Below are 26627 nucleotides of genomic sequence, written 5' to 3'. Positions count from 1 at the left end.
AGCTAATTTAAGGCCCGGTGCAGGATTATGTGTAATAAAGAATATGCAGCAGCGAGGGAGACCAGCTATATATGTAAGGTTAGATGGGATATTTATTTTGAATTAGAAGATGCAAGTCACAGACACATATCTGAAGTTCCTGCTGCTTGTCTTTGAACATGCACTTTTGGACCAAATTGAAGTGTGTTCAGTGGAAGATATAAAAAAAGAAGAGTGTCACACTGTTTAAGAACTGGTTAATGTTGTTCAGCTGACTTCTCCTCAATCTGCATGCAACAAAAATGAATGAAGTGGAACAGATTAATGGGGCACAGGGGAAAAAAAAAAGTAAATGAGAGAGGAGAATAGAGGAAGGGCAAAATGGGGAAGGGATAGCAAGAGGGCTCACTAGCATGTGAGATGTGGATAAATAGCAAACCACATTCAGAAAAGGCATTCCTTTTAGTACCTTCCCAGGGCTGTAAGCACACGTGCCAGGCTGAATCCTGGAGAGAATGCTTTCTGTTTCCGTTGTTAGGTTAGATGCTAAATCTGATACTTGTTCTTTGCATGGAGGAGGATGTGGGTTCTCCTGATTTCATTTTGCTACGCTGAAAGTCAGTGACCCTCTCTTGCTTATCTAATAGTAACACTGCATTTGCATATAGTGTGGATCAGATTCATATCTGATGCTAAGAAATAGCTTGAAATTAACCCACAAGAGAGACACATAATTGGTATTTAAAAAAAACAACAACAACAACCCCCCCCACCTCTTTGGTGAGTTATTCTATCTGAAAGGCGTCTCTGCAATAAAAGATAGGCTTGTGGGTTATGGAGCTGGAACATCAGGGCTTCTCTTTTGCAATCACTGTCTGACAGCAAACAGATTTAAACCCTAGTGGAAGTTCCTGTCCGCTGTAGCGGGAGGTCATTTTGCAGTGTTGAAGGACAAATCAGGGTTGATAGCGGCTTAATCCCTTTAGAGTCATTCAGAAGTGAAGTTGTTAACTGTTGCAAAGAGAATATTATTGGAAGCAAAATAATCGCTTGTGTGTCGGGGATAATCCTGGTCGCTTTGTGTAGCTAGTCTAACAGAGTCAGCTGACCTTGCAGAATTGTGGAGTTGAAAGTATCACTCAAGCATCCTGAGCCTGGACCACATCATGCTGCTGAAATGGCAGTCCTGTGTTTCAGCTGCCGAGCTGTCTAATGCCCTCTGCAGGAGAACCCTCATCTGCACTTCAATTGAAAAGCTTTTGACTCCCCTGCCTCCATGGGAGTGTGGAGTCTGCATGTTTCCTTGACATCATGCCCCCCTTGATTCATGAAATGCATCGTGCAGGATCTTTATAAAGTCAGGGCTTCACTGTACATGCAGTGCCTGTCTTACCTGTGTATGTTTGTACGGTGCTATTTAGCCTGGGCGTTCCAAGTGACAGTACACCTGGATGGGGCCAGAGAGGGGATTAGAAAGGGGAGGGAACGTTAAAGGCCACACAGGGTTTCTGCACGGCACTATGGTGGTTAAAGTGTGTCTGAGTACGCTGTGCTGAGAGATGTACTAAGTCGTAGGCACCTTTCTACCTTAAACATCCAACACTCTTCATTCCGTGTCTGCTCGGCCGTTTTAAACCATATGAAAGACCTTCAGATGTCGAGGCATGATGTGCTTCTGGCCAGGACTGGTGCTGTGTCAGCGTATTGCTTTAGGTGGAAAGGCTGTTTATATAATTTCTTGCTAGAAATAGAAAACAAGGGTTGAGTGACATTTTGGATAAGGCCCTTCCGCAGGCAGTGGTGAAGCTGGGACTGCATTTGCTCTGTCAACTAAAGTAGGTCTTTGTACCGCTCCCAGCTCAAGACAGACTCCTTGGCAGACTCCCAATTAGATTCAAAAGGGTTTTTACTGTTAACTCTGTCCGTATTCAAGGTCTCCCTCTTGAGCCTCGCTACAGTGAGGATCTGTGCTTTGACACCCCTGGCCGTTTCCAAGGCTTCACCCCCTGCACCTCAGGCCAGCCGGTGACTGGAGAAGCGTGGTAGCACATCCCCGACGAACAGCTGCCCCAACCCGTCTTCCCCACTGCGAAAATCATGTCTAGAGCCTTATTCTTTCCAAAGGGTTTGCTCTGAGATAGATTTCAAACCTCCGCAGCAAAGAATTCTCATCCACAGCTCTTCAACCTCTGTGGGATCCCTCTTTTTCTTTTAATGTTGCCACTCTTCTGTCATCTTCTTTGAAGTGTTTAAGCAGCAAAGAATCCTGTGGCACCTTATAGACTAACAGACGTTTTGGAGCATGAGCTTTCGTGGGTGAATACCCACTTCCTCAGATGCATGAAGTGTTGAAGTGTTTGTTAAACATCTGGGTGGGGCCCATAGGCAGTACATAGATGCAGCTAGTTTACTTCAAGGGGCAAAATTCTGTTCATGGTATCTGCCCCCTCCTCTGCAGCTGCTTGTATGGATTAGTATATTTTACTCTGAATCTAGCACACCTCTCTAGGTTAACCCATATCTTCAGAGGAAATGTGTGTGTGATTATGGTCAGAAAATTTTTTAATAAAAATAACAACTTTTTAACTCGGCTAATCTGCTGCCTGGTCTGCCTTACAAGTCTATCTGGTTTTTCTGACCAAATTATGGACCTTTTAGCACTGCAGAGCCGGTACAGCTATGGACAACAAGGGATCCTTTTCTGGCTCCCACATCCACAACAAAATTGTTCACTAATTTCAGGTTTAATGCCATGGTTAGTTCTTTTTGAAAAAGTTCATAATGTAATGAGAGCCAGGGAGGTGTAATGTGACCCATGGGATTAAGAACCAGAGTGCTCATCCTAGCCTCAACACTACCTCCATCTATGGTCTGGGGCGAGTCTCCTAATCCCCTTCCTAGTTTTCCCATCTGTGAAATGGGAATACTGCTTCTGTACTTGACAGGGGCATTGTGAAATTTAGCCAGCTCATGTCTGGAGAGCTCTTCGTGGCCTAAATCCTTTATGCTACTGCCGAGTAGTACTAGTTGGACCATTTAGGGCAAGGTGAATCTCAAAAGGCTACTCTGGATTTCATGTTTGCTTTGTATGTTTATCAGAACATTTTTGTGCAGTTGGGCTGGGAATCTTGTGAAGATTAGGCTCTCTTGTGAGGTCCCCCAGCATCTTCTGCTTCCAACTGGCTTGTAAATAACACAAGCACTGTGCCTCTTACGATATTTGTATGCTTCCTACCCCAACCAAGTCCCGGAAGTGCAAAAGCAGGTCAAAATGAAAAACGAACCACCAAAAAACACCATAGCTAAACCCAAGTAACTGGATAACTCTTCTTCAGTAACTTTTGTCCTCCATTCCCACTGCACTGTTGCTGTCATTCGTTACTTGTGAGGTGATGTTTTCAAAAGTGCCTAGGTAACCCAGGATACTAAATACCATTTTCAAAAGTGACTTAGGCTATGTCTACACTGATGGCAGCATGTAGAGTACACACACTGCACGCCTCCCAGCATGAGTTTAAATAGCCGAGACAATGCTTATGCGAGTAGATTAAAGACATGGCAGAACCTTCTACAGGGCTGTCTACCCACCCAAGCCGCAGAGAAAGGCTCTGGCAGTAGGGAGGCAGCTCCCTGCTGCTGGAACCTTTCCTCACTACATCGCCTGTGCCAGAGACTTTTTTCACTGCAACATGTTCTACATGTACCCTACGCACAGTCACCCCCTGTGCAGACAATGCGTCAGGCACTTAATAGTCTAAACCTATTGAAATTCTGTGGGACTTGAGGGTCCTACATGGGGAAATTGGGGTCCTAAGTGACTCAGGTGCTTTTGAAAATGTTATCTTTTGTCTAATTTTTAGGTTTACACTTTCAAGGCAGGCATTATTTGCTTTACACACACACACACACACACACACACACACACACACACACACACACACACACACACACACACACACACACACACACACACACACACACACACACACACACATATATATATATATATATATAAAGGGCCTCCCATAATAAAACAAAATTAACAGGATTCATAATTAATTTTCAGTGGGTTTTGGGCCTCAGGAGAATGGTTGAGTTTTTTGGCAGTCACTCAGGTGGGGAGTTCTGTTCTTATCCAAGTTAGTTTACCAAATCCTAAGAGAAACTCTAAGTTAAGGATGGAGCTGTGTAAACCTTGAAATGGATGGAAGCATCTGCAATGCATTTTAGAGATTTTTCTCTCCTGTGTGTGTAGCTTTGTAAATGAAGCAAGAACATTAAGGGCCCGCAAAATTAATTGAGATCTTGACCACATTTTAACCCCGGTCTGAAAAGCTGGAGAGAGGGTGGAGCAGACAGCAACTATTCTTCTCTGATGTGGTGTACGTGCTAGCGAATAGCCACAGGTTAATGAAGATGCTTGTTTGCTTTGCAGCTATGATGGGGTACCATTTCTTATGCACGATGAGACGCTCAGGAGGACAACTAACGTGGAGGATGTGTTTCCAGAGCTGGCTTATGAGCATTCTTACATGTTCAACTGGACTGACCTGGAGAGGCTTAATGCTGGAGAATGGTTCCTAAAGGTGCGTGCGATAATGTACTGAAGATTGGGTCCCTACCATCTGGGTGCAGGGAGGGAATGAGGGAGCTGTGTACCCTGTATCCAAAGTCAGGACATTGGATGAAAGTTCACACCACAGACCCTGTCAGGTGGATGAGATTGCTGCCGTCCCCTCAGTAAAAGGGTTTAATGAAGGGTAAATGGACCAAGCCAGGCTTCCCCTATGCTGCTCTGTGAACCCCATTCAACTCTGCCCTCTGCTCACCGTGTGGCACCAGGTAACTTAGCTCTGCCATTCTGATTGTTTGGTTGGCACAGCATTGTAGCCAATTCCAGCCTGTCGATTGAAGGAATCTTCCAGAGGCCCCCGCCGGGGTTCTGAAACGGAATGCCCAAGCATTGGTCTGTGTTTGCACATCCTGAACCTCTGACTTGGGTGCACAAACATTGAATTTTGTATTTGCATCTGCTGGGAACTGGTGGCCGGTTGATAGGGCAATGGATTAAGAGTAAAGAAACCTGGCTTCTAAAGCTGCCCACCTGCTTGAAAACATGGGCAAGCCACTTACACTGTTTCTCAGTTCCCCTTTTTAGAGATGAAGAAAATAGGACATAAAAGTGTTAAGTGTTGTTCCTTATTGTTACTGCCGTGAGTTCTCCCAGCAGGCCCTCCAGAGTTACTCCTCATCAGTCAAAATCTTCCTCCATCCTCATGTTAGGCAGAGGCAAAGAAGAGATGTGTTTATATTGAATCAGCTCCTTACAGAGAATATAGCACTTGTCCTTTCTTGCTAAAATACTCCTGATTGTGAGCCCCTTGGAGATGAGAATTTATGGTTGTATTCTGCTTTCTCTCTGCACATCAGTGGGATGTTGCAAAAACCCTGTAGTGTTCTAATGTTTTTAAAATCCTTAATCCAATTTGCCAGTCCAACAGCAATATGCCTCCTCTTTTTATTTTGCTTTTAATAACCCTCACCATGCCTCCTGTGTGTGGATTGACATGTAAATCATAGGGTGGGGTGAATGGATTCTGAGCAGAAAAGGTCTCCATTTTTATCAAATACCGTTTCTTCCCTTACAAAGCTCAGGGCTGACGGCAGATTCACTCTCGGCTGAGTGCAATAGAGATGACATGGACGTTTAATGGAAAGTGACACAGATTTCATGAATACATCGCAGCGCCTCTGCATTGTCAGATAAGGAACTTCTCCAGACTGCACAGCGTATTGGGGACTGGCAGCTCTGGATCCATCTGAAGTGACTTGTTGATAGTGGCATCTAGCATTTCCTCTGCCACAACATCTGTCCGGCAGTGTCACTGTAGTGCTGTAACCGATTATGGACTCCCTTTGTAATTCTGTCTGTCTGGTTCATTGGCCTGCAGAGTAAATTCTCTTTGAACGTCATTGAGTTCCCAAACAAAACAACACCCAAATAACTTCCTGCTGCATGGGAAGAATGTCTAAAGCAGTGGTCCCCAAACTGTGGGGCTGCCCCCCTGGGGGAGGCAGGGGGAGGAACATTCAGGGGGCGTGCAGCAGGGCCCGAACCGGCCCCGTCCCGCTTGGCCCCCTGCTCCGTCCCCCAGCCACAGTTCCTCTCAGCCCCATGTACCCGCCTCAGCCGTGGCTCTGCTTCTGCTCCTCCCCTATCCCCAATTCTGCTCTTTGCTCCGCCTTCAACCCAACCTCTTCTGATGTGCCAACTGTGCAGTAATGGAGGGGGGAGGGCACAGACAGATTCCATTACTGGTAAGGGAGTAGGAGTGCAACAGGAAGAGTTTGGGCACCACTGATCTAAAGGGTCAGCACTATCTCTTGTTCTTATCACCGAAGGGCTGCTTTTTTGTAGTGTTTCCCATGGTTGCGTTCTTGTTATTCTTTGTGGTTGGATAATAATGTTTAGATGGTCTTAAACCAAAGCATGGCACTTTTCATCCAAGGGTCCCACAGCACATTAGAAAGGATGTAAGTAGAGAAACACAGTAATTCTACTAGATTGGATCAGATCACTGGTCTGTCTGGCCCCGGATCCTGTATCCAACAGTGACCTGCACCGACGTCTTCAGAGGAAGGGGCAAGAAACCCTTCAGGAAGCTATGCTGGGATAACTTGCCCCAAAGGAAAACTTCTACTTGATACCTCATGGCGAGAGGCTGTTTTATTCTCTGAAGCAGGAAGGTTTAAATCTCTTCCAAAATTCTTTTGGGTTTTCAATCTTTACTATAGTGGCCTCTTCAGTCCTAGCAGACAAAAGTAAAACAAGATTGTATGGCTGGAAATAAAGTGCAAATTTTTAAGTGAGCATAATTAACCTTTGGAATAACTTACCAAGGCTTGTGGTAGATCCTCCATCACTGTGAATTTTTAAATCAATTCTGGGAAATCTTACAGCCTTACTATACAGGAGTTCAGACTAGATAATCACAGTGGTCACTTCTGGCCACCAAATCTATGAATCTGTTATAACTCTGGATATTCTTTCTATTCATCCAGTCTTTTATAGAAGCATAGTAAACTCTTGACCTTCATCATATCTTGTGGCAGAGAGTTCCACAGGCTAATTAATATTTTCTTCATCCGTTTTGAATTTTCCACTTTTCTATCTCCACCTTTCTGTTTCTGTATTATGAAATAGGCTGAATTAGATGTTCCCAGACTCTTCAGATGTATTTTCATGCTCTTGATTGTACTCCTCACCCATTTCCAACCCCGTTTTATTTATGCTATAGCCTTTGAGATAGGGTGACTAGAACTGCACACAGTGCTCCTCGTAAGTGCATGCATCATATCCTCCAATGGGAAAACTGAGGGACAGGGAGGATTTGCCCAAAGTCGTTCAGCAAGTCAGTGTCAGACTGAAAATAGAAGCCATCTCTCCTGGCACCTAGTTCAGTGCCTTGTTTGCTGGGCCCACACTGCCTCCTAGTATGAAAGACTTTGTTTGACTGTTACTTATTGGGACTGAGACCTATCAGGAGAGCTGGGTGGGAAACTGTTTCCCACCCTGTGAAAATTTCTGAGAATTCAAATATGGTTCCCATTCCAAGATGTAACTGAGGCCTCGTGAAATTTTTCATGAAAAACAAGAGTGTGAGGGGAGGAGAGAGAGAGAGAGAGAGATCACAGAATACCCAGCAGCCCAGGGACCAAGGGGCTCACCTGGGATGTGTGAGGCTGAGATTTGAGTCTGTCTGCCTGATTCACAGCAAGGACTTGGACTTGAGGCTCTCACCTTCCCAGGGAATGCCCCCAATCACCGGGCTACGGGGCATTCTGAGGTCTGGGTTGCCTGTCTCTCTCTCTCTGACCAGCAATTCCATCCTGGACCTGAGAAACCTTTCCTGACTAAAGTTGAATTGAAACCAACCCTTTCCCAGGAAAGTCGTCTGTTTTGATGAATCAGTATTTTCTGGCAAAAAAACATTGTGTTGGAAAACACTTGGCCAACTTTCCCTAGCAGTTTGGCTAGTCACAAGGCAGATTTCAGGGGCAGCTGCCAGAGGTAACTTTATTGCCACCACGACATGGGCAGAAAATGGGTTCTGTCTGCCCTCTGTCACAGCAGGGACCCCAGTTACATGACAATAATTCTGACCCTTGTTTGTTTTCAGAGTGACCCCTTCTGGACTGCTGGCTCCCTCTCAGGTTCAGATTATCTGGAAGCTGCAAACCAATCAGTCTGTAAGCTGGCTGATATGTTGCAGATCGCCAAGGACAACATGTCAGTGATCTTGAACTTTCAGGACCTGCCTCGAGATCATCCGTACTACAGCACTTACATCAACATTACCCTGCAGACCATTCTGGAGTCAGGGATCCAGCAGCAGGCTGTAAGTCCTGCAGCGCTTTGGAGACAGAGGCTCGTGGGCTGGCTTTTTCAAGCTCCAAAGAAGAGCAGTTGCTTTAGTAACTGGAGAAATCAGGGTTCTAGGCAGAAAACTGGTTTCTGGCCAGTTTTCCTTCTCCTGCTGTAGAGGCTTTTGACCTCCTCTGTGCTTAGCTGTGGTGAAACCACACTACCCACTTCCCGATGATATTGTCCACCCTCTAACCCCCAATGGTCTGGGGCGTTTCGATCCCAGAAAGCCTCGCTCATCGTTCTCTTGCACTGCTCTCTTGCAATGTGGGTGCTGTTTGGGGCGCACCAGGATTTGGGCTGCCCCGGAGCACACAATCTGCCGGGGCTGTCCCAGGGAAATGAGGATGCAGACCGTACGGTACCAGGGGGCCTTGTCGCAGCTTGACCCCAATGTTCTGTGAGGCTGAATGCTGCTAGGTCCTGCCATCGGGGGTGACGGATGCAGAGACAATCGCAGACCTCTTCATGTGAGCGGCTGCGCTAACGCTCTTCCCTTTGCCCCCAGCAGCAGGACAAGTGAGACTCCTCTAGCACAAGAAGCTCCTTCCTGTGTGTCTAGCTAATCCCCAGAGCCGGGTTTCAGTAGAAAAGCGAAGGGAAGCCTCCCTCTACAGCAAGCCCCCATCAGTTCCTGCTTCTTCCCACCTTTCAAGGAATTGTTGCCCATTTGCCCAGATAGTTCCCAAAATGTGGCACCTTGCAGGGTGGTGGTTTGGGTTTGGATGAGAAATCAGTAATGCGGAGTCAGGGTATCTTAGCGTGATCTGTTTATTTACAGAACATGCTTGTGGTCCTGTTTCCCTGAACAGAAGTAGGATCAAACATGAACGCAGGCAGCTCCTGTTGGCAGAAATCCCATCCATACCTACTCTGTCCCAGGAAGCAGCTGTCCCTCTGCCTTTGCTTCTCCCCAGGGCTCCGGAGGGTCCTGCTTGCTCACTCGCTCGCTCCAGCTGCTTAACCTGCAGCCTTGTCCCAGCCCCTGGGAAACCCTGTTAGTGGCATGAGCCTCCAGCACCCACTCTCTTCCTTTAAGCAACGATTCTTTCAGGGTGGGAGAAGCTGGAAGTGGCAGGAGCTACTGCAGAGCCAAGATTCCCATTCCCCAGGTTCAAACCTTGGGGCATTGGGGCAACTCTTGAAATGTGACATCTGCTCAGCTCAGCCAAAATAGGAAACATCTGAGATTTCCCCCTCCTTCCTTTCTGATTTTAAATTGTTGAAAGTAGCTTACAGTCAAACGTGCTGATGTGCTAAGCAGCTGCATATCTTGTGACTATGAAATATTTCAGACTTTCCAATTAGGTAAATAATACATATGTATGCAGAGAAAAATGGAAATGTTTAGCAATCACACTTATGAAATGATTAGCCTGGGGGAAGGATCCATTTTTAGCTCCCATCTGTCTTTCTAATGACTACTGTTTCCACCCGAGTTTCAATTAACCCTGAGGCCACACCACCAGATTTTTTATTTATTTATTTATTTATTGTGAGCCTGTTTGAATCTGTCAGCTTTCCTAGAGCTCATTTCACCACAAGGGGAATCGTGTTCTCCTCTTTGCAATTGTGTGGGCTAGTGAATGCAAAGAGGTGAGCAAAATAATTATTAAAATACAAGCCCTTGGCAGTGAGAACAAAATCCATTTTGATGCACTCTGCCTAGTTATATGAACTGAACTCCTTTGCTCCAGAATTTCAGCCTAGCTGGCTGAAAATGTGCATAACCTGCTATTAGGTGAGCATTGATTAGCTATTCTTCATAGATTAGTAGAATTTAAGGCCAGAAGGGTCCAGTTTGATCATCAGATCTGACCTCCTGCATAACGCCAAAGATTTTCACGCAGTAATTCCTGCATCGAGCCCAGACCTTGTAACTGAGGTAGAACCTGTCATTATAAATTGATTAAGCTAATGTGTGTACAGTGCTTTGAAATCGGAGTGAGAAGTGCTAAAAACTGCAAGGTTTGAATGGATTTAGTGCTGATGGAAGTGAACTGGATAATGCTAGTTTGAGCCTGACATAATTTGGGCAGTCGGTGGAAAACTTTTTCTACCCAGCTCCGCCAGAGCCTGCCTGGTATCCTTTCCATGGGTCCTTCTTGTGCTGAACTGGATGTTTTGATGGGCGCAAAGTGCATCTTAGCATGAAACCTTCCAATTCCTTATCCCTTGTCCTCTGGGTTAGGATTTAAACCCGTGTCTCTCGAGGTGAAAGTCTGGTGCCAAGACCCCACAGCGCCAGCTAATCAGCCCCGCATTCAAAGTGCAGTCAAGTAAAGACGTGTGAGGCTTTAAGTCCCTTTAAGCTGATTATGGCATTAGTGCAAACTCTGTGGCTTGGCTGTCCTTCCCACTTCTCTGTACTCCAAACTGCTCAGAGCCCAGATTCCTAACGCTTTCCCAGCTGCAAACAGGTTTCCGTATTTGAGAATCTTCTCTTTCATCAGAATGACTCAATTTATTGACTCTCTTACTGCATCTCCAGGTGATGTGGCTGCCCAACACGGAGCGGCAGCTGGTGAGGCAAATTGCACCAGGTTTCCAGCAGACTTCTGACATCAAAGCAGATGCGGAGCGCTTGAGAGACAAAGGCATCAAACAGCTGAACCTGCGGTACACTAAGGTCACCAGTGAGGACATCAGGTGCGGGCCTCAGCTTTCACTGGTGTGAATTTGCACTTGCTCTGTGCATGTGCTGTAGGGTGACCACTTAACTGGGCATATCGCCGGCTGTCCAGCGGGAGCTTCACTGTCCGGTGGGAGAGCGTCTATAGTGGCAACGTCACTTCAATCAAGGACAGACCCCATTTTCCCCTTTAATGGGCCCATTGTATCTGCTGGTCCATAGGAGACAGCAGGAAATGCCCCCTCAGTGCTACAGGTCCTGGGAGTGGAAGACCAAGTGAGGTAAAGAGACTGCAGAATGCTGTGACGTCCTTCTCATCCGCTCTGTAGGTTCCTGTTGAGTGAGAAACCTGCACTCAGCTAGGTTCACCTGCCCTACTGGCAGGCAGGAGTGAAAGATGCACAGGCCTCCTTTTCTCACCAGACAGTTCCTTGGCATCACATGGCAATGTGCATGCAGCAGTACCATGTTGCCACTTGATGATGGGAGGGCCTTAGTGTCTCCTACTAGAGACCCCTGGAATTTGTCAGCCCTGTTTTCACAGCTACCTCAGGCAAAGGAGAGCAAGACATAGGCCAGGCTGAAAGTACAAGAAAAGCAGTTAATGGGATTGTGATTTCTTGTGAATAATTTCCTGAGTAACACATGAATCAATGGGTCACTGAGCAAACTGAGGCTGAGCTTCCATCAAGAGAAAGAGGCAAAAGGAGGCTCCATTCTGAACGAGATGCTGAGAACTTCCCACAGTGACATGCAGATGCAGAGCACTCTCTCAAGCCATAAACCTGTCACAGTTCTCTTCCAATGTTCCATAGCACTGGTTTGTGCTGCGGTTGTGTCCGAGTGGGGCACAGAGGGGCACTGGCAAGCAGGGCCATAGCTGAAACGGAGCTCATGCCACTAGGCCTCACTGCCTAGGGGTAGAGACTGGGACTCAGGAGACACGGGCTCTGTACCCCTGTGTGCCACTGGTCTGCTCTCTGTCTTTGGGCAAATCATGCCATCTGTCTGTGCCTCAGTTTCCCTATCTGTAAAATGGAGCTAGTGATCCTGACCACCTTTGTAAAGTGCTTTGAGATCTATGATGAAAAGTGCTGTATAAGAGTTAGTCAGTATTAGTGTATATAGAAGCATCTCTCTCTCTCTCTCCCCCACCCCACCCCACCACAAAACCAGTTGTTGTCTTGAAAGCAGCAAAGAATCCTGTGGCACCTTATAGACTAACAGACGTTTTGGAGCATGAGCTTTCGTGGGTGAATACCCACTTCGTCAGATGCACGTGCACATGCATCTGACGAAGTGAGTATTCACCCACGAAAGCTCATGCTCCAAAACGTCTGTTAGTCTATAAGGTGTCACAGGATTCTTTGCTGCTTTTACAGATCCAGACTAACACGGCTACCCCTCTGATTATTGTCTTGAAGACTTTTGTCAGTCACGAGACAATGGACTCAACCCTTGCAGTGCTGAAGGGCTGAAGACTCAGATGAAGTTCCTCCTCAGTCTCTCTCCCTTTACTCCAACATGCTCTTCCACCCCTTGACCCTGGCCATTGGTAATCTAGCCAACCCACTGCAGGAAACCTGCCTCAGTCCCCAGACCAAGTGTCCTCAGCAGAGCCACCTAGGAATTGTCCTTTCTGGGCAGTTTTCAGGTATTATCTTCTGGGAGCTGACCAGTTTAGAAGGATTTACAGGATTAATGTCCTGAGGGAGCAGTGAGGCAGCTGAGCCGGGCCGTTAAAGACTTCTCAGCTGTGTGTATTAGGGAATAAAATGTATTACATTATTGCTTCTGCATTAAGGCTTTGCCGCTAGCACCTAGTGGTCGTGAAAGAGGTTTCTTGATAAAAGTTTTATGACCTGCTAATTATCAGCATGGTAAAGGGGATACAACCTGGGATGCCTTGTGTTAAAATGTTCTCCTCTAGGACAGGCATCCCTTGCTGGTGTGGAGACCTTGATCTCACAGCGCTGAGACATTTTAATGATGATGCTGGTAGGGGTGCTGGAATAATTTGTATAGTGGAGGGGGGACTATGATGGAAACCATGTGTTTGGTGTTTGTTTTTACTACTCCAAGCCGAGGCGGGAGTGGTGGTGCAGCAGCGCCCCTGGTTCCAGCACCGCTGGTTGCATGGATATCAAAGATCTTTCCTGATACCTTTTTAGTTATTTACAGTGAGATCCTAAGACATGGGCCAGTCCAATTCAAACTGGGACCATTGTGTGATAATCTAGGCCAAGGGCAGCCCTGGATCTGACTCCTTGGACAGTAAAGCAGATTGTGTAGTTTAAATACCTGTGCCACACTAGTACTTTTGCCAAAGATCCTGGGGGAGGAGAGAATAGCTCACTGGTTTGAGCATTGGCCTGTTATACCCAGGGTTGTGAGTTCAGTCCTGGAGCGGGCCACCTAGGGGTCTTGGGGATTGGTCCTGCTTTGAGCAGGGGGTTGGACTAGATGACCTCCTGAGGTCCCTTCCAAGCCTGATATTCTTTGATTTATATTATGGTCCATTTCCAAGCGAGGGTCATGGAAGCAGGAGGAGAGAGTGGCTAATCTTAATAGCTTTTTACATGGAGTCTAGTGTGTGACGACATTAAGGGAGACTTTTAGAAATCAAAATATTAATAATCTGATTCTCATTCCAATACCGTCTTCAGAGGAAGTTCAGGCGTCTCATACAAAGCACGTCCAGCCAGTTTTTCAACCCGATTAGCAACTGCCCTTTGCGTCTCATGCATCTGCTCCTGAGCTGCTGCTGTGGTGAACCTCTGATTTTAGGCCAAGCTCCTGAGTTCTTTCAGACATTACTTTGTGCTGATAAATTTGAACGCAGTCTTTTAACGACCCTGTTTAAATCAGCCTTGTCTCATCTTTAATTAGCCAATGCCATGTTTCTTCTCGGTAGTATGTGGCATTTAAATTTCATAGAGTGTGAATCAATATGACCTCAGCAGCTACAGTTAAACAGATAAGGGATGTTTTGCCTCTAAGTGGCCCTGTTAATTTTTAGGATTTATTGCTTGCCAAGCTTGACTTGGTCCTTAAGAAAACATATGGAAATCAAACGGTTTGGGAGAGGAGATAATATTTTAGAGCTGGAAAGGAAAGTGGGTCCTATTGTGTAGGTAAGGACTGATGACTGAACTGCACTGTATCACATTGTAACCGATGCTGGTTTTTGAAAAACAGAGTTCACCACACGTGGACGTGAAATGGCTAAGGGCCAGATTGTGCTATTGCAGTGCAGGCTGCCACTGAGGACCAGTGCGGAGCTGCACTGTGTCAGGGGGAGCTGTCCAGACATGTAGCTCGATCCAGGCCCTGCCTTGAAGACCAACACTGTGCCAAAGGGATGGGGAAGGAATGAAGGCAAAATATGCCCTGTAACTTCCACTGCATGAGAGGCAGAGAGGTCCAGTGATGGGGTGTTCAGAGACCTGGGTTCTGTTCCCAGCTCTGCCACTGACTTGCTGTGTGACCTTGGGCAAGTCAGTTCCCCTCTCTGTGCCTCTGTTTCCCATCCCATCCTTTGTCTTGTCCATTTCGATTAAGTTCCTCCATCATACATAGGAGGAACAGCACAGTTGGATCCTCTTGATGCTGCTGTATTAGAAATAAATACACCCTTTTAAATCCACATCAATTTTGGCTCAAAGGCACCAGTCCCCTTTTTTAATGGTCAGATTCCTTCTACTAAAGAATTGACCCTGTAAGGCAACCGCTGTGTTAAACTCAAACTGAATCCTCTTTTTCTGCTACACACACCACGTTTGCACAGAGCAGCTAGTAATATGCATGTGGTTAATGAAAGTGCACTGCCGCTGCTGAAAACAAAATCAGGCCACGTAACGGAGCTAGAGGAACCCGCTCTGCCGAAGTGCTACAAGGAGCAATCTTATGATTGCCTGGTAGCCCCGGTGGTCTGGGTAGAACAAAGCCTTGCCCACCTTTTCTCCTTTCCATTCATTGTCCGGCTCTTGGAGAATTATGTGGTGTTATGTGTCGGCAATTGTGTGTTGATTTGTTCTAATTATCCTGGCTCCATTCTGTGTGCCTCAGCAACCTCAAGAACCAAATCTGCCATGTCGGCAAACTGAAGGGTCAACCATAGGGTTCAAAGGGACATTGCCACAGTCCTACAACAGACTCATTAACTGGGGAGCTACCAACCACACAGATTGAATAAACCCTGATGAAATGCCATCCTTTACCCCAAAATAAATGTCCTAACTAGTGTATATGCAGTGCTGTGCTTACTCAGCACGACCAGCATTGTTTTCAAGAGTGTATAGCTTCACCCTCAGCATTCAGTATAATCAGATCATATTAACAGCCTGGTGCTACCTCCATCATTACATATAGCGTTGACCATCTTCAGAGTACTTGGCAAGTGTTAACAAATTGTCACAGTCCCTCACGGAGATGTATAAGCATTATTTCCATATTACAGATTGGGAAACTGCAGAAGAGTGACTTAGGGCCGCAGACAGGATCAATATCTGCAGTGCAACTCGAGAGTTCTTGTCTCCCAGTCTTGTGTTCTGGCCTCTGGAGCAAACCCCTTGAAAAATGGATTCAAGCATTCAGAAAACTTGAGACCTCTTTTGTTAGCAAACAAGAGCCCCATAAATCTATGTCCAGACCCGGGCAGAAGAGTAAGAGTATGACTGACTCTTCCATCAGTCTCCAGTTTAATTCAGTGACTTGCCCTTTCAGTATTATAGGCTTCTGCCGTGGCTGTTAGTTTTACATCACTGTAATTAGGGACACTTTTTAAAAATGTGTTCAGCATACCACCATGGGGTGAGAGAATTATGTATATCTAAGCCAGAATCTGTTCTGGTGAGTGAATAAAGCTTTTAAGATCAAAATAGTGGTTTAATAGGTTTTAAGGTGGGACGAGATCTTGCATTTCCAAATGACCTACTTCACCAAATTTCCAATCTGGCCAATATTAAAAAGCATGCTGTTTTGTCAGATGACTCTAATCTCCCTTTATATTTATTTCACGCCAATCACCCATGCATAGCACATAGTATTTTGTGTCTTCTGTATGCTGTACTTACAGAGATACTAACCTTCCGCTCCGTTATTTTTCTCGGCAGGGAATACACCGCTGCGAACCTGAGCGTTAATCTCTACGTTGTGAATGAGCCATGGCTGTTCTCTATCCTGTGGTGTGCTGGCGTTCAGTCTGTCACGTCTGATAGCTCACAAATCCTTAGCAAGGTGCCTTTTCCCGTTTGGCTAATGGTAAGCAAGACCACATGTGAAATATCCATTCGGTACATAAGATTTGCCTCCACTGTGATCCCTTTAAAACACAGGGACAGCTTTCTGGGTGTGTTCGAGGCAGCTCTGGCCTGTAGAAGCCATACATTAGAGGGGTAGTTTCAGCAGCATGCTACCAAAATTTTAACGAGAGACTTCTTCGGACATGTTCCGTCTCAGACCTACAAGATTCCCTGGGTTGGATACTTTTCCCTCTTCCCTCAGCAAAACTCTGTCTTTATACTCTTCTCCTATTCAAATCAGTCAGTTCTTCCATTCCATGCCCCCCTGGCTTAGTACCCTTCAATCCACCATGCTCCCTCTCACCAATACCACACTGAGGTACCCCTATGTGGCACCCCTATCTGGCAGCAGTTCCTAGCAGCAGCGGTTGTGATGGTAGCAAGGGTGGGTTTTCCCTAAGTCTGTCTGTGGGATGTTACGTGGAAAGTGGATCCCCTCTTCAGATGAGCTGGGTGGTCAGTTGGGGAATGAGCTCCCTTTGGTTTCTGAGGTGGACAGGTCTCCTCAGCTGGTGGTAGGAGTGACAGAGCTGGACTCCTCTGGCTGGTGGATGGGGAGCAGAGCTCTGGTCCCTCATGTAGTTCCAGCTGTGGGTGGGCAGGCACCAGTCAGGGGAGAGATGGGTAGCAGTGGCTTCAGGACTCCCTGCAACACCAGCTTGGCCCTGTCTCCTTATGGACAACTAGAGCAGGGTGGTAGGGGTTGTGGAGACTACGTTGTGCAATCCCTGCCCCCCATGTGTTCCTAGAGCAACTGGTGGGGGCATGCTGGGAAGGGACTGTCCATTGTAGCAGCTGTCACAGTTCCAGCAATAGCAAGCATGCTCAGAAAGGGCTGAAACTTTGAACAAGCTGAGTCATCTTCAGCATTTCAGGGCAGATTGCGAATCTCATTTTTGCTGCCTCCTCACCAATATAATTGACTCCTGTTTGTGATTATCCCTGCACTGCATGGGGGGGATTAGATAATGAAGACTGGCCCTGTCGGCCACTGAGCAGAGAATGGACCATCAAGAATTCGCATGTCCATTTATTTGTATCTTTGAAGCTTGAGAAAGCGAACATGAAACTGAATTGATGTGAGGTTGCCATGTCTAGGGATTCTTAAAGCAAGTCAAGACAGTTAAATATTCAGGGGGGTGGGAGTTTCTTTAAAAAATGAAGTCTCGTGCACCATTGCAGTGCTGGAGATTATCTAGTACTGACCCAAGGAGCCCTTTCTGATCCTGCTCCATGAATCCATGACACTGCAATGTCTTGGACACTATCTGCAGCTCGATCTTGGAGCTCTTCTTGTACCAGCTAGTTCTGGAACAAACAAAGTGAGGGCAATTACTGATTTAGTCTTAAGAGGCACACAGGATCTGGTCCAAGAGGTGAATATAGCTGAACTCTGTAATAATGACCATAATATAACATACTCGGGGGGGATTCCAAAGAAACCCTTCACATCAGTATATAGCTTCAAAAAGGGAAACTGCAAATTGAGGAGGCTAGTTAACTAGACATTAAAAAGAACAGCAACAGGAGTAAATTGCCTGCAAGCTGCAGGACAGCTTTTTAAAAACACCGTAATAGAGGCTCAAGCTATGTATACCCCTAAATAAAAAACAAACAAAAGAGTATGAAAACCAAAAAAAGAAATGCCACTGTGGCTACACAACAGAGTAAAAGAAGCAGCTGGAGATCAGACATAGTAGGATTTGACTTCAAATTTTTAAACTAAGGAAAACACTCTGACATGTCTGAAAGTATAATTAGGCAGGACGAAAAAGAATTTGAAGAGCAATTAAGAAAAAAGACACAAACGAACAGCCAATTTTTTTTTTTAAGTACATCAGAAAGCAGGAAGCCTGTCAAACAGTCAATGGGGCCACTGGACTAAAGGAGCACTCAGAGAAGACAAGGCCATTTCAGAGAAGCTAAATGAATTATTTGCATCAGTCTTCACTGCAGAGGTTGCCAGGAGGATTCCCACATCTGAGTCATTCTTTAGGTGACAAATCTGAAGAACCGACCCAGATTGACGTGTCAGTAGAGGAGGCTTTTCAACAAATTGGAAACAGTAATAAGTCACCAGGGCCAGATGGTATTCCCCCAAGAGTTCTGAACTCAAACATGAAACTGCTGACCTACTAACTGTGATATGTAACCTATCACTGAAATCAGCCCCAGTACCAGCTAATGTGATGGTGATTTTTTTTTTTTAAAGGCTCCAGAGACAATCTTGGCAGTTACAGGCCAGTAAGCCTAACATCTCTATCAGGCAAATTGGTTGAAACTATAGTAAAGAACAGAATTATCAGACACCTACATGAACACAATATGTTGGAAGAGTCAACACAGCTTCTGTAAAGGGACATCATGTCTCACCAATCTACTAGAATTCTTTGAGGGGAGTCAACAAATATGTGGACAAAGATGATCCAGTAGATGTCATGTACTTGGACTTTCAGAAAGCCTTTGACAAGGTCTCTTACCAGTGGCTCGTAAGCAAAGTAGGCAGTCATGGGATAAGGAGGAAGATCCTCGCATGGATCACTAACTGGTTAAAAGGCAGGAAATGAAGGTTAGGAATAAATGGGCAATTTTCACAATGGAGAGAGGTAAATAGTGGGGTCCCCCAGCAAGCTGTACTGAGTCCAGTGCTGTTCAACATATTCATAAAGGATCTGGAAAAAGGGATAAACAGTGAGGTGGCGAAGTTTGCAGATGATACAAAACTATTCAAGATAAGTCCAAAGCTGACAGTGAAGTGTTAAAAAAGAATCTCACAAAATTGCATGACTGAGCAACAGACTGGCAGATGAAATTCAGTGTTGATAAATGCAAAGTAATGTACAGAGGAAAACATAATCCCAGCTACACATACTAAATGATGGGGTTTAATTAGCTGTTACTGCTCAAGAAAAAGATCTAGGGGTCATCCTGGATAGTTCTCTGAAAATATCCCCTCAGTGTGCAGCAGTAATCAAAAAATAAACAAGGTTAGGAACCATTAGGAAAGGGATAGATAACAGGTCAGAAAATATCATAATACTGCTATATAAATCCATGGTACGCCCACCCCTTGAATACTGCCTGCATTTCTGGTCATCCCATCTCAAAAAAGTTACATTAGAATTGGAAAAGGTACAGAGAGAGGCAACAAAAATGAGTAGGGGTGCGGAACAGCTTCGACATGAGAAGAGACTAAAAAGACTAGGACAGTTTAGCTCTGACAAGTGAAGACTTGGGGCTTGTCTTCACTACCACACTAAATCGGCACAGTTGTGATCAATGCAGCGGCATCTGATTTGGAGCATTGACGTAATTCATCTCAATGAGAGGTGGAAGCTATGTCGGTAGGAGAACATCTCCTGCTGACATAACGCGATATACACGCTGCACTAAGTCAATGTAAGTTATGTTGCTCGGGCTGGTGGTTTTTTCACATCCCTGAATGATGTAACTTAAGTGGTGAGAGCATAAGAACATAACTTAAGAATGGCCATAATGGGTCAGACCAAAGGTCCATCTAGCCCAGTATCCTGTCTTCTGACCGTGGCCAGTGCCAGGTGCTTCAGAGGGAGTGAACGGAGCAGGTAATCATCAAGTGATCCATCCCCTGTCAACAATTCCCAGCTTCTGGCAAACAGAAAACTAGTGACACCATCCCTGTCCTGGTAGTGTAGATGAGCCCTAAGAAGGAATATGATAGAGGTCTATAAAATCATGACTGGTGTGGAGAAAGTGAATAGGGAAGTGTTATTTACCTCTTCACACAACACATGAACCTGGAGTCACCCAATGAAATTAATAGGCTGCATTTAAAACAAACAAAAGGAAGTATTTGTTCACACAACGCACAGTCAACCTGTGAAACGCTTTGCTAGGAGATGTTGTGAAGGTCAAAACTATAATAGGATTCCAAAAAGAACTAGAAAGGTAGAGGATAGGTCCATCCGAGGATGGGCAGGGATGCAACCCCATGCTCTGAATGTCCCAAGCCTCTGTGTGCTAGAAGCTGGGAGTGGACAATAGGGGATGGATCACTTGATGATTGCCCTGTTCTGTTCATTCCCTCTGAAGCACCTGGTATTGGCCACTGTCAGAAGACAGGATACTGGGCTAGATGGACCACTGGTGTGACGCAGTATCACCATTCTTATGTTCTTATCTTGTGCTGCAATGTGACAACATGTCTTACTATTAAAGCAGGGTAGTGGCTGGTGAGTATTTGCATGATTTATAATAATATTATCTAGCACTCCTATCACACCTTTCATCAGTAGATCTCAAAATGATTTAAAAAGAGTTCAGCAGTATTATTCTCATTTTACAGATGGGGAAACTGAGGCACAGGGAAGTGACTTGCCCATGCTTACCAACAGGCCAGTGGCAGAGCCAGGAATAGAATTAGGTATACTGAGTTCCAGTGCAGTGCTCTGCCTGCCAGCTCTCATTGCCTCCTTTGTGAGCAAGTTCTGAATCAGCCCCCTCTATAAGGGATGCTGGGCTTCTGCAGACAGTCTTTCAGATGAGTCCTAAAATGTAGTCAGGGCCTGCTCTAGCCATTTCGCCGCCCCAAGCATGGCGGCACGCCACGGGGGGCACTCTACCGCTCGCCGGTCCCGCAGCTCCGGTGGACCTCCCGCAGGCGTCCCTGTGGAGGGTCCGCTGGTCCCGCGGCTCCGGTGGACCTCCCGCAGGCGTGCCTGCAGATGCTCCACCGAAGCCGCGGGACCAGCGGACCCTCCACAGGGACGCCTGCGGGAGGTCCACCGGAGCTGCCTGCCGCCCTTCCGGCAACCGGCAGAGCGCCCCCTGCGGCATGCCGCCCCAAGCACGTGCTTGGCGCGCTGGAGCCTGGAGCCAACCCTGAACGTAGTGTCCTCTTTGCAATTGCTGTAGTTCCCATAACATTCTCATGTGAGTTATTGGTGGTATTGTCTTAGTCTGATGCCTGGCCAGATTCTAACTGGTGTGGTTATGTTCTGCCTTCCTAAGTTCCCTGTGGAAATTTCAACAGGCTACAGTCTGTTGCACTTCCTATTATATATCCTTATTCACACAAGAATTTTAGTGACATTTTGGTGGTGGTTGGAACAATTGCTGTAAAGTTATTTGAGCTCCCCCTGGATGAATGATGCAATGTAATCCTCATTCATTCATTCAGAGTACTCTTTTCACTGACTTTTCACAGGTGTCGGGCCACTGAAATGGGAACAGAGGCAAGGCCAGCTCATCTGGTCACTTAAAAACAGAATCAGATGAATTATTTTAAAAAGTTGACCAGTGGTTCAGCTTCAAACATCAGAGTTTGGAAAAATACAGTGAGACCTGTCTTAATATATTGAGCTCTCTTATAGAGCACTGTTCATCCACTGAGTACTTTACAGAGGAAGGGCAATGTTGTTAGTCCCATAAACTAAGACAAAGAGGAAAGGTGGCTTGCCAAAGGTCAGACACACAGTTGGGGGAGGAACCAGGAATCAAGCCCAGGTCTCCTGACAGTCCAGTGCTAGGCCACAATATCTCTCAAGTCACCACCATGGAGAACAATAAAAATGAGTTTCCCTCATCAATATTGCCTGTAACAAGAAAGTAAATGAGCTAAAGCCACATTTAGAATCATAGAATATCAGGATTGGAAGGGACCTCAGGAGGTCATCTAGTCCAACCCCCTGCTCAAAGCAGGACCAATCCCCAGACAGATTTTTGCCCCAGATCCCTAAGTGGCCCCCTCAAGGATTTAACTCACAACCCTGGGTTTAGCAGGCCAATGCTCAAACCACTGAGCTATCCCTCCCTCTCTTGCTGCACAAGAAATGGTGAGATAAATCAAATGTATTGCAAAGAACAAGTCTGGTGAGAAAAATATGTCCCGTCTTCTAAACTCTTCCCTTTGATGTAACCTCTGGCTCTTGCTGAGCTCTGTGGCAACTGTGTGCACATCACAGATGGAGTTTGGTCCAATCTTCTCTTTATTCAGTCTTTCAGATTAACCCATTTGTCGGTGCATACTAATGTATAATTGGCTGCTGTTCACCATAAAACTCCCTTCGTACTGAAAGTGTCAGGACCATGTGTGATTCATATCATCTGAATTCTGTTCTGACTAAATCGGACTCTTTCAGAATTGATTTCAATCTGGGAGCCAAAGCAAACCTCTCATTCTTGCTGAAAAGTGATGATCTCCAAGGCACATTTCTTTATGGCCCTCAGGTGACCCCAGGGGCTTTGTTGCACTTTAAGGATGAATAGGGATGTCATTTCCATTTGCTGCTGTGGTAAATCAGTGCCAGCTGCATCAGTCTCTGTGGTAACTGAGGCTTCTTGCTAACAGACATGCTCACTCATGCTCTTGCTGATTCTTTTCACCAGCCAGTTCCTGGTATTAATAATTCCAAGTCCAAAATGCAGATTCAGTTCAGCTGCACAGAAGCCATGCTAAAATATTCCCAGGGCTGCTATTTTAGCAGGTACTTTAGGCCTGTCATTCCTGCTGCCAGGCATGTGAAGGAGAGATTTTTGCAGTGCAATTGTTCTTTTGCAATTATATACATGCAGCTTTCCATTTCAAACTACATTTCCTGTGCAAGTGGCTCTGAAAATGATAGTCTTTTCTATGGCGCAGCAACTGTACTAGCCTACAATATATCATTATAAGAGGAAATTTTCAAAGGCACATGGGACAGACACCCAACTTTCATTGAAAATCAACAAGTTCAGTGCCTAATTCCCATTGTTGCCTTTGAAAACTTCCCCCAGAGAGAGGAGCCGGTGTTTGAATATACTTTGAGCACTGCACTGAACCAATACTAAGTTTGAGTGATCAGTGTTTGGAGAGCTCATCAACAGAACAGGTCTACTGTTCAGGTCAAAAATATCCTCTTGTGAGCAGATGGCTTCTGATGAATGGCTTCCTATAGCGAAACTGTCAATACAACTCAAATGGCGAGATCTGATGGATGACTGCACAAGTCTTGAACCAGCTGAGCTCAGGGATTGTCTATACTTACTCGGGGTTTGACATGTGGTGATCGATGCATCGATGGTTGATTTATCAAGTCTAGAGAAGACCCGCTAAATCAGCCGCCAATCGCTCTCCCATCAACTCCTGTACTCCACCTGAACAAGAAGTGCAAGGGGAGTCGATGGGAGAGTGTCGCTAGTCGGCATGGCATAATGTGGACCCCACGGTAAGTAGATCTAAGTACGTTGACTTCAACTACGTTATTCACATAGCTGAAGTTTCGTAACTTAGATCCATCTCCCCCTGTAGTATAGAAAAGGCCTCAGTTTTGTGTATCCCGGCAGAACAGATGTGTTTACTTCCCGTGTCCCTTTCCCAGCAGTGCTCAGCATTTAGGTGTTGTGGGGAGATTTCGGTTCGTTGATGTGTTGCAAATGCTGTCACTCATAGTGTATGTGAATTAAAACACTTAGTTTTTCTTTACAGAAATAATCCTGTCTAACTTCTAAAGCTAGTATTTTATTCCAGTTGAGAGAGAGAGAGCTGTTCAGAAAACAGAACTTTCGTCCCATAGGGAAGTCTGATATTTCAACATTTTATTGTTCATAATATCAAAAATTTTCTTATGGAATGAAAAGTTACCCAAAAAATAAAACAACCCTTAAATTTGGGAATGCCCTGATGAAAAACTGGGCATTTTTTGATCGAAACATTTAGTTTTGAAATGTTGACATTTTGGAAATGTTGATTCAAAATGAAATGTTTTGCTTTGCATTTTCCTATCAAAAAAATTGGAAAATATAGTCAATCAACTTTTTGCCATCAAAAAAAAAAAAAATTCTTTCATCAAAACCCTATATTTTGTCCAGAAATTTTTAGTTAAAATGTTTTGACCTGCTCAAATGAGAGGTCACATGTCTATGTGATGTTTGTTTAAATATAGTTAATGTATATAGATAAATGAGTAAGTTCAAACACTTAAATACTGATTTATTACAATGTCATTGTTTCACAGTTGTTAAATGCAAAGATTTAAAACTCCATCAGAAACGTTAGATAAAACTAACAGGATGTGCCAAGTTATGATACGCTTTTTACAATATAAAATGTGCTATACTCAGCCACCCTGAGACAGATAAACAGGAATAGAAGCTGTTACATGTAGGGAGATAGAATAAGCATTGCTGAAGGAATTATAGACTCCAAGGGACCATTGTGATAATCTGATCTATATAACACAGGCCACGGACCACCCCCACCCAAATAATTCCTAGAGCAAATCTCTTAGAAAAGCATCCAATCTTGATTTATAAATTGTCATTGATGGGGAATCCCCCATGACCCTTGGTAAATTGTTTCAGTGGTTAATTACCCTCACTGTTAAAAATATATGCCTTATTACCAGTCTGAATTTGTCTCACTTCAGCTTCCAGCCATTGGATCAGTTCAACCTTTCTCTGCTAGATTGACAAGCCCATTTCTAAATATTTGTTACCCATGTAAATACTTAGACAGTTGTCTACTCACCCCTTAACCTTCTCTTTCTTAAGCTAAACAGATTGAGCTCCGAGTCTCACCTTCTGTGTTCTGGTTTTCATCCAGGTAACCCTAACGTTGCGTGAGTGCAGCTTTTTGTATTACGTATTCCGTGCTTCTTTTTAAAAGAACAGAAAAAAGTGGTTTGCGTTACTAGTATTAACATTTATAAGGTCCCAATGACTCTCTCACATCTTGTGTTTAGTGCACTGCTGAACTGGGGACTTAGCAAGGTGATTGGGCTCAGCAAAGGGCAACTCTTTGCTTTCTTGGAGATGGTCATATCTGCAGGGCTGTGTGGGCAGAGCAAAGGTACATTGATAGGTATAGCTGCCCTCTGAGCATAACCTTAAGTCATTTTTCGATCACTTGACTTTTTAGTTAAAACTAGATTCTCTCCACTTGGCAAAGCCCTTGCACCCCCCTTCAGTAAAGCGCATGAGATTCCTGGGTCTACTTGCGTACTTAGGGACAGATTTTCAACTGGTGTTAACGATCATAGCTTCATTGACGAGAATGGAGCTATAACCATTTTCAACAGCTGTGGATCTGCTACTGAAATATAAAAACATGCTTGGGCCTGGATTTGTAAAGGTGTTTAGGTATCGCTGCCCTCAGCATTGCAACATCAAACTGGTTTAGGAGCCTAAATCTCATTTTCAAAAGGAATTTAGGTGTTGAGGAGCCACAATCCCATTGACGGCAGGATTTTGGCTTCTAAGTGACTAAATCCCTTTTGAAACTGACCTTTAGGCTCCTAAATCAGTTAGGCATTGCAACTCTGAGTCCAGCTTGTCATGGTATAATTCCCAATTCTGAACCTTAGCATCCAAAATATGAGTACTAGCATTAATTCCCCTAAGCTTAATTACCAGCTTAGATCCTGTAGTGCTGCCACCAATCAGGACTTAGAATAGAGTGCCTGATAAACTCTGGTCTCCCCCAAAACGTTCCCTGCGGACCCCCAAGACCCAAATTCCTTGAGTCTCACAACAAAGGGGAATAAACCATTTCCCTTCCCCCTCCTCCCCTCCAGGTGTTCCCTCCCTGGGCTCCTGGAGAGATCTACAGATTCAAGCTCCATGAATCTAAACAAAGGGATTCCCCCTTCCCCTTTCTTCCTCCTAGATCTTTCCCGCCCTGGGTACACTAGGAGATCACTGTGATTCAAACTCCTTGAATCACAACACAGAGAAATCAGGTGGGTTCCCCCCCTTTCTCTCCCCCTCCCTTCTCCTTCCCTGTTAAGTACAGACTCAATTCCCTTGAGCCTCAACAAGGGGAAAAATCAGACTGGTCTTAAAAGCAAAACTTTTAATAAAAGAAAAAAAGAATAAAGAAAATCACTGTAAATTCAAGATGGAATATTACAGGGTCTATCAGCTTCTAGAAATTGGAGAAACAGCCTCCTCCAGCAGAAATACAATTTAAAATACTTCCAGCCAAATACACATTTGCAAATAAAGAAAAACAAATAAAAAGACTATACCGCCTTTGTACTTACAAAATTGGAATAGAAGGTTAAGATAGCCTGTAGGTACGTGTGGTCACTCTCAGAGCCCAGAGAGAACAAAGCAAAACCCAAAAAACACAAACAAAGGCTTCTCTCCACCGAGATTTGAAAGTATCTTGTCTCCTGATTGGTCCCCTGGTCAGGTGTTTGGTTCCCTGTTTGTTAACCCTTTACAGGTAAAAGAGACATTAACCCTTAACTATCTGTTTATGACACAGCTACACTTGGGCCCAGATTGTTAGAGGGATTGAAGTGCTTAGCTGAATCAGGGACTTGCTGCT

The 26627-nt window shown here is 45.1% G+C and overlaps 1 protein-coding gene across 3 annotated transcripts in view; it reads left to right on the top strand.

Moving 5' to 3' along the window:
* Positions 1-26627, top strand: part of GDPD5 (glycerophosphodiester phosphodiesterase domain containing 5) — a 347993-nt gene that overhangs the window by 307100 nt on the left and 14266 nt on the right. For all 3 annotated transcript variants that reach the window (XM_050930540.1, XM_050930546.1, XM_050930554.1), the window contains 4 exons: positions 4415-4565; positions 8160-8378; positions 10896-11053; positions 16151-16298. In XM_050930540.1, the coding sequence (XP_050786497.1) occupies positions 4415-4565; positions 8160-8378; positions 10896-11053; positions 16151-16298 (676 nt within the window). The remainder of the gene's footprint in view (positions 1-4414; positions 4566-8159; positions 8379-10895; positions 11054-16150; positions 16299-26627) is intronic.

This window comes from Gopherus flavomarginatus, chromosome 1, assembly GCF_025201925.1.
Source record: "Gopherus flavomarginatus isolate rGopFla2 chromosome 1, rGopFla2.mat.asm, whole genome shotgun sequence".
NCBI classification, from domain to species: domain Eukaryota; kingdom Metazoa; phylum Chordata; order Testudines; family Testudinidae; genus Gopherus; species Gopherus flavomarginatus.
Note: the sequence above shows the minus strand (reverse complement) of the source record. Positions and strands in the feature narration are given on the sequence as shown.